Here is an 18,008-nt window from a genome sequence, read left to right on the forward strand (position 1 = left end):
TACACATATATTTAGTTATTTAGGATATTTTGAAAAATAGTATATAAGGTTTCCAAATTTAAAAATAAAATCAGAATGAAAGATTTCTCACTCGACGAAAGACGGTTTGAACTCCCCCCACCAGCGGTAAGGTTGACAAAATCTTTGTTGAGTTTTAAATAAAATGCGTAATTTTTACAGATTCCCTTCTGCTAAAGAGTAAAACACTGTTAATTCAGATTCTGTCGTCGTGAGGTGAACGTCGAAGCTGAACCTGCTCATATAAATGGAATAAAACTTAACAGAAGGCTTTAGTTATAAGCCGCGCTCAGAGCTGGACAGACGTTTACATATATATTTAGCACAAACGATTTAAACTCGGACGCTCATCTAATCATTCGCTTTTATACGCACCGACAGAGAGGTTACTACAGTTCAAAATGCCTGTTGATATTAAAAATGTATTGATCTGTGATGCGGTAGATAAAGCTTGTGTGGAATTGCTACAAAATAATGGCATAAATGTGGACACAAAACTAAAATTACCCGTTAGCGAACTATGCGCTGTGGTGAAAAATTACAATGCGGTCATTGTACGCTCGGACACCAAGATAACAGCTGAAGTTATCAAGGCAGGTACCGCAGACGGTGGACAGTTGAAGGCGGTGGGACGCGCTGGCGCAGGAGTCGACAATATTGATGTGGCTGCAGCTACAAGCCATGGTGTGGTTGTATTAAATACACCAGGAGGAAATTCCATTTCAGCTTGTGAGCTGACTTGTCTGCTAATTGGCGCTTTGGCGCGACCAATTGTGCCGGCAGCACAAAGCTTGAAGGAGGGTCGTTGGGATCGCAAGTTGTACAGTGGCACGGAATTGTATGGCAAAACGCTGGCGATCATCGGTTTAGGACGCATTGGACGCGAAGTTGCCATACGCATGAAGACATGGGGTATGCGTACGATTGGCTACGATCCGATAACAACCGAAGAAGAGGCACGCGCAGCAGGCATTGAAAAAATGGAATTGGATAGCATTTGGCCCTTAGCCGATTATATCACCGTACACACACCACTAATACCGCAGACTAGGAATTTGATTTCGACTCAAACGCTGGCGAAGTGTAAGCGTGGCGTTAAGGTGGTGAATGTGGCACGCGGTGGTATTATTGACGAGCAAGCCGTTTTAGATGCATTCGAAACTGGCATTTGCGGTGGCGCCGCCTTTGATGTGTTCCCTGAAGAGCCGCCAAAGTCGGAGGTGACCAAAGCGTTGATCGCGCATCCGAAAGTGGTAGCGACGCCACATTTGGGCGCCAGCACAGCTGAGGCACAGGTGCGTGTGGCAGTCGAAGTTGCTGAGCAATTCATTGCATTGACCGGAAAGTCACCGAAGTACACAACATATCCTGGTGTCATAAATAAAGATGTATTGAAAGCTAATTAAGAGTATCAAATAAATTTGTATTTAATCTTGCCATCAAAGATCGCTAGTTTTGTGTCACAGTTTATGTATAATGCAATTTTATATTAGAATAAATACAAAGTATGTATGTATTGCAGAAGCAGGAATGTCATTAATAAATATTTAATATTTTCTATTACAAACGTAATCATTTGTGTTATCTCTACATAATGTTATTACACAAAATGGAGGTAAATGGAAGAAAATGAAGGTAAGGTATGCTATAAAGGAGGATACGAATACAAGCGAATATGCAAACAGCGATAATATTCAATTTGTTTTAATGTCTGTAGTCAGCGAAATTTTATAATCTCTCACTTCTCAGGTCCACCGTAAGACACTTGTTGACTACAAGTGTTTTTCAACATAACAAACATCCATAGATCGCTCTGAGCGCTGTTGAGCTTAATGAGACTGAGAAAGCGATAACGCAGCTTTGCACTAAATTGTTGTACTCGTAGTTTAAGCATTCTACGAGTACATAGAGCGATTATAAATATACAAATACTTGTCTGCAAAACGGTTTGCTTTTATTTTTAACATTCTCTGGTACAGATTCTACACTTCTACTTTATATTAACGTAAAAGCTTTAAGTTAATTAAAAACAAAACTTTAACGAAGAAAGCTTTGTTCAGTTTGTTAGTGCCGGTATTTCTATACTATAGAATCTATAGAAACTGTGAAAGTTAAAACTTTTTTGTTCTGAATTTGTTTAACATCGTTTTTTGTTAGTGAGCAAACTGCATAATACTCTCTTTGAAAATCATTTTCGCAAAGTGCATTAGAGTATTTAATGAACACTCGTAAGTTTCGCTCTCAGTGTCGATTTGATACATTATAGTGCGTACTCAAACATTTATTTAGTTCACAAATCGTAAGATTGAGCGAAGGAACTTAAAAAAGCTAATGCGAAAAAACAACATACCTGTAAAAAGTAACCCGTTTTTTGGACGGCGCTCCAGGTAACACCTGCTTATTGTGAGTAGAAATAGAAAGTTTAAGCACTACCTTCGTTTATTTACCTTCGATCATTTTCCTGCAAATGTTATATCAATGTTGATTGTTTTAATAATTCTTTATTTATCGCTCAAAAATTGATACTCACATGAAGGCACATACATACATATGTATGTAAATAATCGACTTACATATGTATGTATGTATATGAAATTTCTACATCACCAACAAAGTAAAGGCTTTTCCCGACAAGCCGTAGTCAGATTGCACAAACACGATGAAACGTGTTCAGCTGTTTACTTGAAAGACAAAGTAACAACAGAGAACATAACATTTTTAATAATTGTGATCACTGTTAAGCGTCAATCGTTACTGCCTGCTGTATAAAAATTTGTAAGTTAGGTCTTCGACAACTCGTCTACATTACGCTGAAATACTATCGATGGAGTATCCTCCGAGCGCTAGACGAAAGCAATTGTAGATTATTGGCTATACTGTTATTCATAACATAAGCTTATCAAAAGAATTGTGTGCGAAACTGATACCCCTTGACGATATGATTATCAATCCGGAACCAACAACTAATCCTCCTAACAACTAACTACAATTTCTAAAATTAGAATATTTAAGCTTGCATGATTCGTTTTTAGTGTGAGTGTAAACAGAATTCCAGACAGAATGTTCAGCAGTATGTACATACATACATATGTACATATGTATGTACTGATAAAATGTGAATATATACATATGTACATATGTAAGTATAACATACTCATCAATTATCATGAATGTTTGCTCTCATTTTTGTAAATTTGTTGTTTGTAAACAAAAATGAACTTTCGTCTTTATGCTCTATTAATTTTTTGTGGGAATTCGTTCAATTCTCTACTAGTAGACACTCTCTGATCAAATTTAACTGGGAATGGCTCACTGAAATTGCACGTGTAAATCAAATCGATTTGTTCCAATATTGGTACAGGCATTTTTTATGTCCGGACTCGTTTTTTATGTCCGTGTAAAGGTTGATCTCCATAAGTTAGTAAACTTTCTTTTTACTATTAAAAAATTTGATTTTTGCTTCATGGACGAAGCGTGGATGAAGTGTGTCAAGCTAGATTACGTACCAAAGCTCTTCTTATTCTTTACTGGCGTAGACACCGCTTACGAGTTAACAACAGCGCGCCAGTCATTCTTCCTTTTCGCTGTTTGGCGCCAATTGGAGATTCCAAGTGTAGTCGGGTCTTTCTCCACCTGGTCTTCCCAACGGAATGGATGTCATCCTCTTCTTCTGCTTCCCCAGGCGGGTATTACGTCGAATACTCGTACAGCTCATCGAATGCGGTATTCGCCGTGGCCATTGCGCAAAGGACCTTACATCTTCCGCAGAATATTTCTCTCAAAAATTCGTAACGTCGACTCATCAGATGTTGTCATCGTCCATGCCTCTGCACCACATAGCAGGACGGGAATAATGAGTGATGGAGTTTTGTTTTTGTTCTTCGAGAGAGGACTTTACGTCTCAATTGCCTACTCAGCCCAAAGGAGCACCTGTTGGCAAGAGTTATTCTGCGTTGTATTGATCCGTTGTGCTTTTGAGCGCCGTGGAGTAAGGCTGTCGTCAGCAGGTACCCACGTTAAACACACCAGACGTTGTCAACAGTGATGTGGGAGCCAAGTCGCCAGTTTGTTTGATGACAGGATAAATTTCGTCTTGTCCTCGTTCACTACCAGACCCATTTGCTTCGCTTCCTTATTTATTCTGGAGAAAGCAGACCTAACGACGCGTACCAAAGTTTGCAATGGTCGTCATCAAAATTGGGGTCTCTCATCCGAGGCTTGTTGCTTCCTTTCATTGGAGGTGTTTTTTTACGTGGCCGGTCCCAAACCCAGCGCACAATCCTATGTAGGGGATGTTTCGCCTTCTCACATTAGCTCGCCTTCGAACAGATGTTCTTAGGCTACCCAGAGGATACTTGGTCAAAGACCGGAAGTAGTGAGCTGCTTGAGCCATGTGTAAAAGAATCGTTTCTGGCCACTCCCAAGTGAATGGCGATCAGAGAACTTTCCTCACTTGCGTGAACTTCTACACATGACTCCATCCTCGCGTACCAAAGTGAGGTTTGGTTAATATGGTATGCTTGAGAGCCACGTATAGACCAGTTTTGGTCCTTAGGGATGCCAGATGGAGTGCTGTTACGTAGTTCAAGAGAAGTAGTTATCCTTCAGGATGCCTGCGATTATGGTGAATTGTATTAAGATCTCCGGTCTCATAATCGACACATCTTCCAGTGTTTCGTACCGTAAGTCCCCAAATGTTTGAAGCGTTAACTTGCACGTGTGAGACAAGAGATGCTCCATTGCCTCCCTGGTGTCCTGTTCTTGATGTTTCTCATATACATATGTTCCTACAGTCTCTTTAATCAAGAGTGAGTAGGAACTTTGTGTATTTTCGTCAACCGAGTTGCACATGAGCTTTGCAGTTTTGCAATCTGTTAGATCATTCCATCGAATTTTAATTCTACCAAACGACCGGAATCTTTTGTAAAAATGACATCGAGGTCTCAAGAGAAATGATTAACAGCGTAGCTACAGACCCTACACTCATCATAGGCATCATTACAGTTGGCGAGACGTGGGTTTATGAATATGACGTCGAAACTGTCTAAAATGACTCTTCAACAAAATGAGTCGAAACCGAAATAAATTCGAGCGTATTTTGAAGACTATAAAAAATATTTTTATTGGAATACATGAAAATGTATTTTTTGTAAGTCCGGGTCAAAGTTGATCAGATGGTATATACATAGGTATATCTGAATATAATTGTCGTATTATTATTTTAATATACATTTATTAGTTATTTTTTAAGAAGTTCATACATTTTGTATAAAATAAATAATAACTGTTTTTTGCCTTTGCTTTGAAGTTAAGATGTGCTTTCCATAATTTCACCAAGAGCTTTGCCTAAAGTTTTTAAAATTTACAAGCTGTTTACGATTCACCATGGACTTTTTTACGTGGCAGCAGTAAAGCAAGAAAAGCGCAAATGAACAGAGCTCCACAGCAGATATAGAAATTCCATTCGCAGTGCTGACCCATCAAAGCTCCAGCAACGTTGGCCCCGGCTATACTTCCAACACGACCCACCATAAGTGATATGCATGCAGCCATGGCGCTATTTTTACGAAAAAATTGGAATTTGCTTAAGTAAATCTTTCTATGTATGGGCTTACCGCAAGTGTGTTGGATATAGATCTACTGTAATAGCATTCAGCACAATGATTGCCACGCCCACCACGAAAAAGAGCACATACAGGTAGGCGGCAATAACTGGATTGACGATGAAGACAGAAGCTAAACCGCAGGATGTGAATAATATTATGGTAATAACTGTAAAATTCTTTTATTATTTCTACTTATATGCAAATCGTGTACGAAGGACCTACAAAGAATCAATATTTTTCCGACACGATTTATGATAAAACCCACTAATGCGAATGAGCTGGCGTAAAGTATTTCCATAATAAGCGAGTAATAAAATGTGGGGGTCTCCAGCTTATTCACACACTCAATCGTCTAAAAGTAAAGTTTAGAATTTCAAGGTTTAACGAACTTACAGGAAATTTTACTCACTCCATCAGTTTTGTATAACGTTTCTTGCTGGTCATAGACAATTTCACAAATTAGTTTGTGCTCGCCTGGGTGTTCCTGTATGAATGCCACCACACCATTGATTGTTTGTGGGAACCACATATACAGGCCATTGGCGGCGACTAATGCCCAAAATTGAATATTACAAATGATTACCGTAATTTGAAAATATTTCCGTTGGAATAGTGGCGCAGTTTGACTCCACATCGTTTGCAAAAATACGAGTGCGAAATTCGAATTCGAATCGCAGTTGTTCAATTTCGGTGTTATGAACGAGGTGTCATCATCTGGGAGAATATGTGTAATCTGTGAGAGCGATAGTGTATAAATCATAAAAAGGATTTTGTTCGTGAAAAGAGTATACATATATACATATATTATAATTGTTTAGCTTACTCTAAGTGTTTCCTTTCCATTATTCCAGCGGTGCATTTTTTGCAACACCTGTATGGCCTTGGTCTCCTCACCGACCGTCAGTAAAAACTTTGGACTTTCGGGCAAAATATAAATTATAATACTGCAAAGTAATCCGGGAACACCACATACGATTAAAAAGACCCGCCATGGTCTATAGTTTATGCGTAGAAATGTTAAAGGCAAAACCCAATCTTGATTTATCACCAAGTAAGCGATCATCGGCAGAAGCATCGCAACAACGGAAAATATGACTGCTGAGCACATAATTGCGCGGAAACGTGTTTTTGGTGCATGGAATTCGCCGAGGTAAGCGTAAATGATAGCAGTGCTGGACACACTAATCGATTAAATATACATATATGTATATATATGAAGTGAAAAATTCTTAATGAAATTTACTACAATTGATAGTTATATGTTTTCAAGGGAACTATTTCTATAAATACATACCTATAGAGCTTTGCTAATTTGAAAGAACTATTTGAGGGGTTATGTTTACTTGCAAGTAGAATGTTTACATAATTTAATTACATTTATAATAGATGATTCATTTAAAAAAAATTTTGTGTTCCCTTGATTCTGTAGCCGATCTCCAGGTGCACCGCCAAAAACCTGTGTTTGCAGTGAGGAAGATTTTTCTTCCAGAAATTATCTCAAATCCCAAAACCAAAAAATTGTATTTTTACAAGAGATGAACTGCCTAACATAACCTTATATTGTCGAAGAACTAAACAAAATTTTGATTTTTGCAGCTTTCCAAAACGCTCGTTTTTTGTGAAACAGTTTACATAAAGAGTGGCTTAAAACATCAAAATTACTATCAAAAATGATATACATATCTAAAAAGATCGTGTGAAAATGTTGATCGTTCCAACGTTTCATAAAAAGTTTCCTCATCGGCTCTTAAAACAGCGTTACGAGGAAAACGTATTTAAAGTTTTGCGAGCCGAAACTCAAAAAATAATAATATCAATAAATAAGCCATTCATTCACAGTTAAAAACAAAATCATTTGAGCTATATCTTTGCTCGATACTGAGAAAATACTGATACTCACAAAAATCCATTGATGAAACGCAGTAAAACCATCGTCCAAAAATTGTGCGCAAAACTGGAGAAAACAGTGGACACAAAAGCTGCCAGCAAAGTGGACCATAAAACCTGTCGACGTCCCTTGGTATCAGCAAAAAATCCCCACAAATGTGAACTAGCGATTATACCCACAAAATTGATGGCGCTGAGTATACCCTTGTCGCGATTGGTCAGTTGCAATTCGCATTGAGCGATGGGCAGCACAAAGCCTATTGATGTGGTCTCCAGCACCAGTGTGCCCGTCACCAAGCCGGAGATGAAAATCAAAACATAGTTGAATTTGCCAAAATCTGCGGGCGAAACATTCCAGGTGTATGAGAGTTTACATTTTATGCTCTATTTCTCTACTTACTTGTTAGAGCCAATGCTTCAGTGAAGGTGTAGGTACCTGGCTCTCGAACCCGGTTCACTGTTTTGGCATCTTGTGTGAAAACTGTTGTGGCTGTTTATATTTTTTTCATGTTTTAGCAGTGGATGGGATGTAGAAATTGAGAAATAATTATAGTAAACAAGTAATGAGAGGTAGGGTTACAATTTTAACTAATTTAAATTTTGTATTTAAGAGAACTTAAGCAAATTCAAAGGAATATTTATGTTAAATAATATTTCACCAGCTGGTTGTCATTCAAATTTTAAGAGTTTAACGGTTGATCATGTTATTTATTTTGTTCAGTATTGTTTGACATTTCATCATGGAAAGACTTACGCCTGAACAACGTTCATAAATCGTTCAATTTTATTGCGAATATTCACTTTCTGTAAAGAATGTGTTCCCCGAACTTCGCCCAACTATTTATTACTATTCGCAACACCATCACTTATCTTGAGATCCAGCATTCATAATTGAATAATATTCGACCGAATAGACCACGACCAGCACGCAGTGAAGAAAATATAGCAGCCGTAGCTGAGAGTGTACACGAAGACGGTGAAAAGATTCAAGAGCTGCCATTTCATTCAGAAAACGTTACGGTTTGGTGCGACATTTGGTTTCAACAAGGCGGCGCCACTTCCCACACATCGCATCAATCAATGGATTTATTTAGAGAACACTTTGGTGAGCAGATAATTTCATGTTTTGGGCCGGTCGATTGGCCATCAAGATCGTCTGATATCACACCGTTGGAATTTTTCCTGTGGGAACACGTAAAGTCTAAAGTTTATGCGGACAATCCCGCTTCGGTTAATGACTTCAAGCCAAACATCATGCGTGTCATTCGCCAGTCAATGCTCGAACGAGTTATCGAAAATTGGACTCAACGAATGGACCGTCTGAGATGTAGCCGCGGACAACATTTGAAAAACATAACTTTCAAAAAATAAATGCCAAAGAATGTTCTTTCGAATGATAATAAACATTCCCCAATAAGTTTGAAGTTTCTGTGTTTTTACTTAAAAAAAATAGGGAACCTCGAAATAGATCACCACTTTTAACTCAAATAACGGATAATTAGTAGGTTTGTTTTTGAAGTACTAGTAGCTGCAAGCCATTAGGAAGGAGAGGAATGGGAAAATTTACTCTCAAAAAGAAAAGGAAAAAATTAAAAAAAAGCTCGTAAAACAAGCAAAAATTGGCAATAAAATATCAGAACGTTGGTCTTTATAATCGCATATTAACACTTGAAAATTAACCGATTAAATTTTTAGTTGCACAAAACTATTAAACTGAACATAATTAAAATAAATGCGTTAAATATTGTTTGTTTCTCGATATGACTTGCTTCTTCATAAAAGAGTTGCTGACTTTTTGCTAGCAAAAGGTTCTTTAGCAGAAACCAGCAGTTCTCTCTGATTCTTGCGCTCTCAATTTGTGCTCTTCTGCTAGTTTTTTCAATTGAGAAATGCTTTTCCAGCATAAACTTGTCTAGCTAGTGATATTTATCCATTCGGGAACAAACTTATTTATATCTCAAATTTCACATTAATTTTATTCATTTATATTAATAAAAAAAATTTCGAGTTATTTTGCAAACACTATACAATTTATGATCACATAGTCCACCAACAACGAATGCAAAATTTCTCTTCACAAAACTTGTTTATTTTTTTTATTGATAAATTTGCCGTTTTTTACTTCGAACTTTAAGCACTATTTGTATGTGTGAATATAAATATCATAGTAACATTTCGCGGCAAGAAATATTCATGTTTTCTAATTGCGATTATCATCTGTTTATATTTTCATAAATATATGCACATTAATTACCCATTTCATGAAAACAAGTAAAATTATTATAGCAACACTGAGCGCCTTAATTGAAAGGACCAATCCTAATTTGATTATTCTGAATGCACAGTCAAATATCTACTAACTTCCTAATATAATATATTTATTTTATCAAGCCAATATTTAAGCAACTGCAATGAATCTGAATTAAATACAATTTTATTAATTAACGAACCAGTTCTAACTCGCATATATTTTGTACACCCAGTTAGCATTTTTGAGATTATCAATAGAGATGCCTCTAAATATAACAAGATGTGTCACGATTCTACAAAAGCGATGGTTTCAAAATAGTTAGCTAACCCCAATTTCGCAACGAATCGTTATACATAGGCAGTTTGTTTGTAGAAAATTGGGCCATTTTTTAAAAGCTCCGATTTTCATGAATTTTGTTAATGATCTTAAAGAGTCATAAAATTTGAAGATATGTTTATCTCACAAAAAAGGCTTCAGTTAAGAAATATTATGCGGTGAGAGATTGTACAACAACCTCGCATAAATTGCCGGTTCTGCGACAGGAACACAACACCTGCTAATAAACTGCATAGCGGTCTAAAGATGCAGGTTGTAGGTCTTTGAATCCATGTTTTCAAATAGGGACAACATCGCCTCGCTAGCACATATACATATGTATACACAGTATTTTGGACTTTATCAATATGCCGGGGCTTGGTGAGTCTTTGTGATTTAGGAGAGAGCACAATAGACCTAAAGTCGCAGCGCATTCCTCGTCTATCAATCCAATCTAATCTTATCTATTCTAGAGATTGTAAATATTTCGAGATTTTCAGTTAGAGTTTTTCAGTATTAAATTACTCTCTAGACAAGAGTTTCTTTTCTCATTATTAGAATTACTTTATGAGCAGGAGTTCGCCGTCTGCCATGCCTCTCTGTCTATTTTTTTTTACTTAAATTCCAGAAGTCAGTGAAAAACTGTCAGTCAGTCCGGAAATTAAGTAAAGTCTGGAATTTAAGTAAAAAAAAATCAGATTCGTCTAATATCGTTGCCATGTTTTTGTCAGAACCGTCACGAGAAATTAACGATTGAACAAAACTTAGCTTGAAGAAACGCTTCCTAAAAACGCTTCATATTGAGTTCGATCAGTTTTCAAATACATTCATATTCTTCTCATTTTGCACGATCATGGTCTCCATTGTAACATAACGTAGTAACAACACGGTCAAAATAAAAATTTGAAAGAGTAAATGGCGATTCAGCGGACGTTCCTTTACCCGCGCATGAAGAAGTTCGAATAGTAATTACCCGTCTAACATGTTCTGACAACAAAGCGGCGAATTAGGCTCTGCCTAATCTATAAAAAGACAGACCCGACAATCTGAGCTAACTACTATAGGATAAGCCTCCTCAACATTCCGTATAAGGTTCTATCGAGCGTACTGTGTGAAAGATTAAAGCCCACCGTCAACAACCTGATTGGACCTTATCAGTGTGGCTTAGGCTTGGAAAATAAACAACTGACCAGATATTAACCAGGCGTCAAATCTTGGAAAAGACCCGCGACACACACCAACTATTCACCGATTTCAAAGCTGCTTTTGACAATCCGAAGAGAAGCTGCCTTTATGCTGCTGTGTCTGAATTTGGTATCCCCGCAAAACTAGTACGTCTGTGTAAACTGACGTTGAGCAATATCAAAAGCTCCGTCAGTGAAGGACCTCTCCGAACCAAACGAGGTTTCAGACGTTTGGCGCGCTGTTGTAAACCCGGCTATAACCGCATAAGCGGTGTCTACGCCAATAAAGAAGAAGGAGAAATGGCTGGAGCTACGATTTTGAATATAATTTTCCAAATCTAAATTAGTTTTGGGCACAAATATTTTCAAATTTATTTTAATTTTTATTTCCTTTCCTAGAAAACCATATAATCGCATATAAAAAATCCATATTTTTATAAAAACCTAAGTCTATTTTTAAAAATCTATACATCACTTAACTTATATTCTAATAAATTTTTAATATCACTATTGTGAGAGTTTACAAAACTCTAGTTAAATGGTTACGGGGTAATCGTTTTACTTGACTTAAGTTACTAAGCTATGAAATAAATAATACATACATACATATATATATATATATATATATGCGTTTAAATCTATGCACGTAAACTTGTACTAAATTCTTTACGAGATACATTAACGGAAATAACTAAAATCACGCTAAGAACTAAGGAATTATAAGCCAACGGTCACGCTTCACTTTTGACCGCCGCATCGGGACTCTTACGTGGCAGCAGAAGTGCGAGAAAGGCGCAGACATACATAGCACCGCAGCAAATGTAGAAGTTCCATTCACAGTAATGACTCATCAGGACGCCGGCAATATTAGCGCCGACTACACTGCCCAAACGACCCACCATAAGCGAAATACAACCGGCCATGGCGCTAAAATAAATGTGAAATTAGAATGCGTTTCGATTGCTAGCTCACTTTTTGACCTACCGCAGGTGTGTGGGATATAAGTCGACTGTAACTGCACTTAGCACATATATAGCCACGCCCACCAAGAAAAAAAGCACATAGAGGTAGGCGGCTACAGCTGGATCGACTATGAAGACCGATACTAAGCCACAGGTTGTGAAGAATATTAAGGTAATAACTGAAATAATTTTTTATGGATTAATTTTAGTTTCAAAATCTTGTAGTACAAATGCTTACAAAGAATTAATAGTTTCCCCACACGATTTATGACAAAGCCAATGAATGCGAATGAGCTGGCATACAATATTTCCATGATGAAAGAATAATAATATGTAGAGTCCTCCAGCTTGTCGATGCAGGCGATGGTCTAGAAATGCAAAAAAATCAAAATTCAATTAAATCAATTGAAATTTTTTCAAGGTGTTGCCACTCACTCCATCAGTATTGTATAAGCCTTCTTGATGGTCATAGACAATCTCACAAATTTGTTTGTGCTCGCCTGGGTGTTCCTGCATGAACGCGGCCACACTATTCATAATATGCGGGAACCACATATACAGGCCATTGGTGACGACAAGCAACCAAAATTGTATAAGGCAAATGATCATTGTGATTCGTAAATACTTGCGTTGGAACAGTGGCGCCGTTTGGTTCCACATCGTTTGCAAAAAGACAAGTGCGAAATTCGAATTCGAATCGAAGTTTTTGTTAAATTTCAATGTGGAGACTGCAGCGTCATCCTCGGGCAAAATATGTGTAATCTGTGTCAGTAAACGAAATAATTGGTAAATATTGAAAGCGTTCCCTTAAGAAATAAATCAAAAAAATACTCCCACATTCCCATTACTTACAATGAGCTCTTCCTTTCCACCATTCCAGCGGTGCATTTTTTGCAATACTTCAATTGCTTTGCTCTCCTCTCCAATGGCAAGCAGAAATTTTGGACTTTCGGGTAATACAAAGAGCGACAATCCACAAAGAAATCCTGGAATGCCACATACGATTATAAATAGACGCCAAGGCTTGTAATCTATGCCCAGAAATGACAAAGGCAGCACCCAATCTCGATTAATGACTAGAAAAGCGATCATTGGTAAAATCATTGCGCCAAGTGCGAATATGAATGCTGATCCCATAATAGCTCGTGAGCGTGTTTTATCTGTATGGAATTCACCAAGATAGGCGTAAATTGTTGCAGTGCTAGCCAAACTGTAAAAAATGTGGAAGGAACGCGAATGAAAAATTGTTCATGATTGCAAGATAAGAATTAACTAGAGTAATTTGCCAAAAAAGCATTTCAAAATTATACTAGAAAAGTGTTCATTCACTTTAGAAGATATTAAGAGATAAATAATTTAAATATTGTATTCAAGAGTCGGAGCTTTAAAGTGTGATTCGATTATCCTATATTGTCAAAAGTGTGCTCAATAATGTACAAAAGTCCGAATAAAATTACTCAATTCATATTTATGAAATAATTTAGTAAAAAAAAGTATTTTTTTTACCTTGAAACCCTAACCCCTCCATTAACTCTATCAGAGGTAGTAAATATGTATTATGCTTCAGTTGGACTATCGAATTGGCGCGAATACAGTACAGTAAATACTATTTATAAATATTACTTTTTTCACTACTTGTAATCATGAGAGACATATGTATGTACTTACAAAAATCCATTAAAGAAACGCAGTAAAACCATAACCCAATAATTGATTGCGAAACTTGAGAGTATTGTAATCGTAAATGTGGCCAACAGCGTGGGTCTCATTACTTTGCGACGACCCTTCGTATCTGCCAAAAACCCCCACAAATGCGAACTCGTTATTATGCCTAGAAAACTTATGGCGCTAAGAACACCCTTATCCACATTCGTCAATTGCAAATCACATTGTGCAATTGGTAGAATAAATCCCATTGAGGAGGTTTCCAGCAAAAGCGTGGCCATCACCATGCCGGAGATGAATATTAAAAAGTAGTTAAATTTGCCAATGTCTGCAAAGAAATTAAATTGACAAAATTAGGTGCTTGTGAAGTAGTAATATAGTGGATCACAGTTATATATGTAGATGAAGGATTTACTTACTTGTTAATGTCAAGCAGTCGGTGAAAGTGTAGGCATTCGGGCCCCGAAATTTGTTAACCGCGGCGGCATCTTGCGTAGATATACTTTGTACTAGTTCAAAATAATGACAATTTGAAAAAGAAAATAAAAGGATGAATGATTTTTTTTCAAATATTAACGTTATAAAATTTTAAACTAAAAGTCTCAGGATAAAATTTGCTTGGTTATATTATCATAAATTAAAAAAAAAAAACAAAATGTTGTTTGGTTTACCCTGTACTTATGTATATATACTCGTATATGTATGTATGTATTGAAATATAACTGCTTAATAAAGTGCTGTGGGAATAAAATTATTCATGCAGTTTTTGTTGTTTTTTAAATACACATTCATGTTTACCAAAAGTAAAGGGTTAATTTGCTTTTGCCAGCAAAAACTTTAGAAGGGACGTTATATACACTATAGTTTTTAAGAGATTGTGATTTGTGCAACAAAATACTCCAGTTACGATTTTAAATTATATTTTTTACATGTTCAACTAATTTGTTCAACTTTAATTTATTCAGAAAATAATTAAATTTTAATACAAGTGAGAGGTGTCACAATGAAAAGTTCACCATTTAAAAAAAATATTTTGGCTTGGGGTGATTTAGCCCAACATAATGTAGGTACTATTTTACAATCCCAGCTTGCATTTTTTTTTACAAATTTTTTAGAAAATGTTTTATTTTTTTCAGCAATCAGTATAAAGTCCTTTTAGAATAAAAACAAATACTAAACAGTATTTAATTCTCATTTTCTTCCATTGTTCTCTTTATTACTTCGCACCAAATCGGGTCGCTAAGCGGTGTTTATTTTTTTTAAGTAATGATTGTTTTTAATTTAAATTTAGTTTATTTTAAGAACTCGTCTCAAATGACGTATAATTTTTCCTCTATGGTTTTAATAGTTAGGTATTTAGTTACACCTTTTCTGACCACTCTCCCTATAAGTCACAATGTCGTAGAGAGAAAACCCTGGCCGGGGAGGATATAGGGGTACGGTCCCCCGATTCATCAAATGCTGAAAAAATATGCAAACATTTTTTGTAGAGCACCGGATCGTCTTGAGAACTCCTGGCTTGGCCTCGGAGTTTTTCTCGATTTCCAACATATAAATATCAAACAACAAATTTGTCTTAAATTTTGTATTTCTAACCGAATTTCATGTTCGGAATCATTGCGAATGTTGGAAAAGACTTACGGAGATTCAGTTTTATCAAAAACACAAGCCTACGAGTAGTACAAAGCCTTCAAAGGCTGGCGAGAGATCGTTGAAAACATGCCTCGTTCCATTTTTATCTTCAACTGATAAAAATATTAAAAAGATGAAGTAAATGGTGTTTGAAAATCGTCAGGCAAGTGTTAGAAAGATGGCAAGAGAGCTCGATTTTGGTGGATATTTTGGAGATGAAACGCGTTCCTGCTCGACTCGTCCTGATAAAGCTGATTTTTTTTCAAAAAAAGTACCGTCAACAAGTCTCTTTGATGATGCATGATCGTGCAAATTCCGATCCCATATTCTTGGAGAGCATTACAACTGCCGATGAGACATGGGTTTATGAGTTTGACATGCAAACAAGTCAACAACCATCGGAGTGGAGGGAAAAAACGAGCCGAAACCAAAAAACCACATCAAAGCCGCTCAGAAATCAAGGCGATGCTCATTCTCTTTTCGATAAATAGAAATTAACTAGTTATATCATTATCGTGCTAATCAAGAAGCTATTAACACCAAAGAAATTTGTATTTTTGTACTGAAATCCACTTAAAAAATTTCTAAACTCATTGAACCTTTTGCACACACAATATGCATTGGTAATTTATTCATACCAAACTTGAATTTTCAAAACAACCATTAAAAATGCACTTTACAACTTCATTAAGTGAATTAAATTTGGATAAATATATACAAGCATTTTAGAAAAAAAAAATTAAGAGGCTGTTATAAATATCTAAAAATATAACAAAAGCAACGCATTGAAAAAAGACAAAATCCTTGCGATGTTATACATACTATTTGATTACTAATGTCCTTAAAACGCTGTAGCACTTGCAGAGTAGCGGATATAAATTTTAAATAAATAATTTTTGACTGATTTCACAATTTTTTTTTTTTAATTTTATTTTTTTTAAATTATTAAAAACAAAAAATTTAGAAAAAATTAGGAGCATAAACATTTCTAATAATTATTGAAAGAAAAAACCTCAAAAAAGTGCGCTCAAGTTTTTTTCCACAAACATTCTGCATATTACAAATTTTTGAAATTTTTTCAGTTTTCTGAAAACACAATTTTTTCGAATATTAAATCACAAAAATTATATTTTATGTCAAAAAATATATATTTAAGCACTTTTATAAATCTGCACAATATTTTTTATACACTTGCGCTGCGCTTACCCATTTTGTTTAGAATGAAAACAATTTGGTGTTGGAATTGACGGTCAACCAGTAAATAAACACGATCGATTCACAAACGATGGGATAAGCGCGACGATTGAAACTCGTCTCTAGATGACTATTGTCCGCGACTTGGCGATCTACTAACTTTGCTAAACGATTTTATTTGTTTTAATAAAATACTTGTCAACTTGACTACTCAACGAACCGGTGTACGCATGCGCAGATTTCTCACATTCAAATCATATAATATTATCAAAATTTTTAATACTTGAGTATTACTCCACTTGTTGTCAAGTAGTGTTAGACACTAAAACCGCGCACGCGATAGATTAGAGTAACCCAGTTTAGCGGTGTTGCGGGTAATAAGAGCTACGGAGCCAGCACATCCAAGGCATACCGAATCACAGCGATAACTATCACAGACTAACTAAACTATTCGCAACGATTTTGATTTTGCAAGTGTGACTTACCCGAGCAAGCAGCCTACTCAATTCAAATCGCGTCTTCAAGTGTCCACCTTCAATTCGTTATGTAAACGGGAGTATTAACAATTGAAACGGTTCAATTTGCAGCCATCTTCACTTGTCGTTGAGTACGTTCTCATGTATATGTGGAGTATGTAGTTGAATTTGAATACTTTCACCATTAAGATACAATACAATATTCCAATATTCCAATATATAATGTATGTACTTAGCCGGTTCGATATGTCTGTTATGTTGCCGCAATGCGTGATTAGATGAATGCAAATACTCGTAACGATGATAAGGGTACTGTATTGCCCACACCCTGCTGGAAATAAATGAAAATGTTTTCAAATTCAAGAAGTTCAAAATACATTATATGGTAATTCTCTTTAATTAACCATCTTTATATCGATAGTTTAAAACAAATGTTTCCTTACAACTATTTTTCAAAAATCAAATTATTTTTATAGTTATAGCCACTTATGAGCGGATGACGAAATTTTAAACACGTTTTTCACGCTTTTTTGTCGCCATGTTATCCCAATGATCACGTTATCTCAAATCAAATGACCACAAGGATAGAATCGTGATGACGATGACGACATTACATTCATTACCAAAAAACGTTTGGGCCAATAGACTGGTATCGGTATACAAATATCCTTAATATTTTACTTATTGGCTACGGCTGCCCACTCGAATCACTCAAATATTTCTTCTTCTTCCTTATTACCGATTAAGCGGTTACAGCCAAATTTAAAACAGTCCTTCTACCTTTGTAGTGTAGCCAGGTCCTTCTCCACCTAGTGTTT

General features: G+C 36.1%; 3 protein-coding genes across 3 annotated transcripts; 1 reads left to right on the forward strand and 2 right to left on the reverse strand.

The window, feature by feature from the left end:
• Positions 1 to 192: 192 nt before the first annotated feature.
• Positions 193 to 1,462, forward strand: LOC120776131 (D-3-phosphoglycerate dehydrogenase). The gene has a single exon (XM_040106661.1). It carries the CDS (start codon positions 420 to 422, stop codon positions 1,422 to 1,424), a length of 1,005 nt encoding a protein of 334 aa, XP_039962595.1. The 5' UTR covers positions 193 to 419; the 3' UTR covers positions 1,425 to 1,462.
• Positions 1,463 to 5,238: 3,776 nt separating this feature from the next.
• On the reverse strand, positions 5,239 to 9,854 carry LOC120776130 (synaptic vesicle glycoprotein 2A-like). Its single transcript, XM_040106660.1, has 8 exons — positions 9,766 to 9,854; positions 7,912 to 8,001; positions 7,525 to 7,849; positions 6,448 to 6,805; positions 6,034 to 6,357; positions 5,847 to 5,976; positions 5,634 to 5,790; positions 5,239 to 5,575 (listed from the first exon to the last, which is right to left on the reverse strand). The coding sequence occupies exons 1-8, from the start codon at positions 9,767 to 9,769 to the stop codon at positions 5,392 to 5,394; spliced, it is 1,572 nt and encodes a 523-aa protein (XP_039962594.1). The 5' UTR covers positions 9,770 to 9,854; the 3' UTR covers positions 5,239 to 5,391.
• A 1,767-nt stretch (positions 9,855 to 11,621) lies between these two features.
• On the reverse strand, positions 11,622 to 17,159 carry LOC120775841 (synaptic vesicle glycoprotein 2A-like). The gene is made up of 8 exons (XM_040106210.1): positions 16,727 to 17,159; positions 14,308 to 14,397; positions 13,892 to 14,216; positions 13,076 to 13,433; positions 12,659 to 12,985; positions 12,462 to 12,591; positions 12,246 to 12,402; positions 11,622 to 12,188 (listed from the first exon to the last, which is right to left on the reverse strand). Exons 1-8 carry the CDS (start codon positions 16,728 to 16,730, stop codon positions 11,993 to 11,995), a joined length of 1,587 nt encoding a protein of 528 aa, XP_039962144.1. The 5' UTR covers positions 16,731 to 17,159; the 3' UTR covers positions 11,622 to 11,992.
• Between the last annotated feature and the right edge of the window lie 849 nt (positions 17,160 to 18,008).

The sequence above is a fragment of the Bactrocera tryoni genome, chromosome 4 (assembly GCF_016617805.1).
Source record: "Bactrocera tryoni isolate S06 chromosome 4, CSIRO_BtryS06_freeze2, whole genome shotgun sequence".
Lineage (NCBI taxonomy): Eukaryota > Metazoa > Arthropoda > Insecta > Diptera > Tephritidae > Bactrocera > Bactrocera tryoni.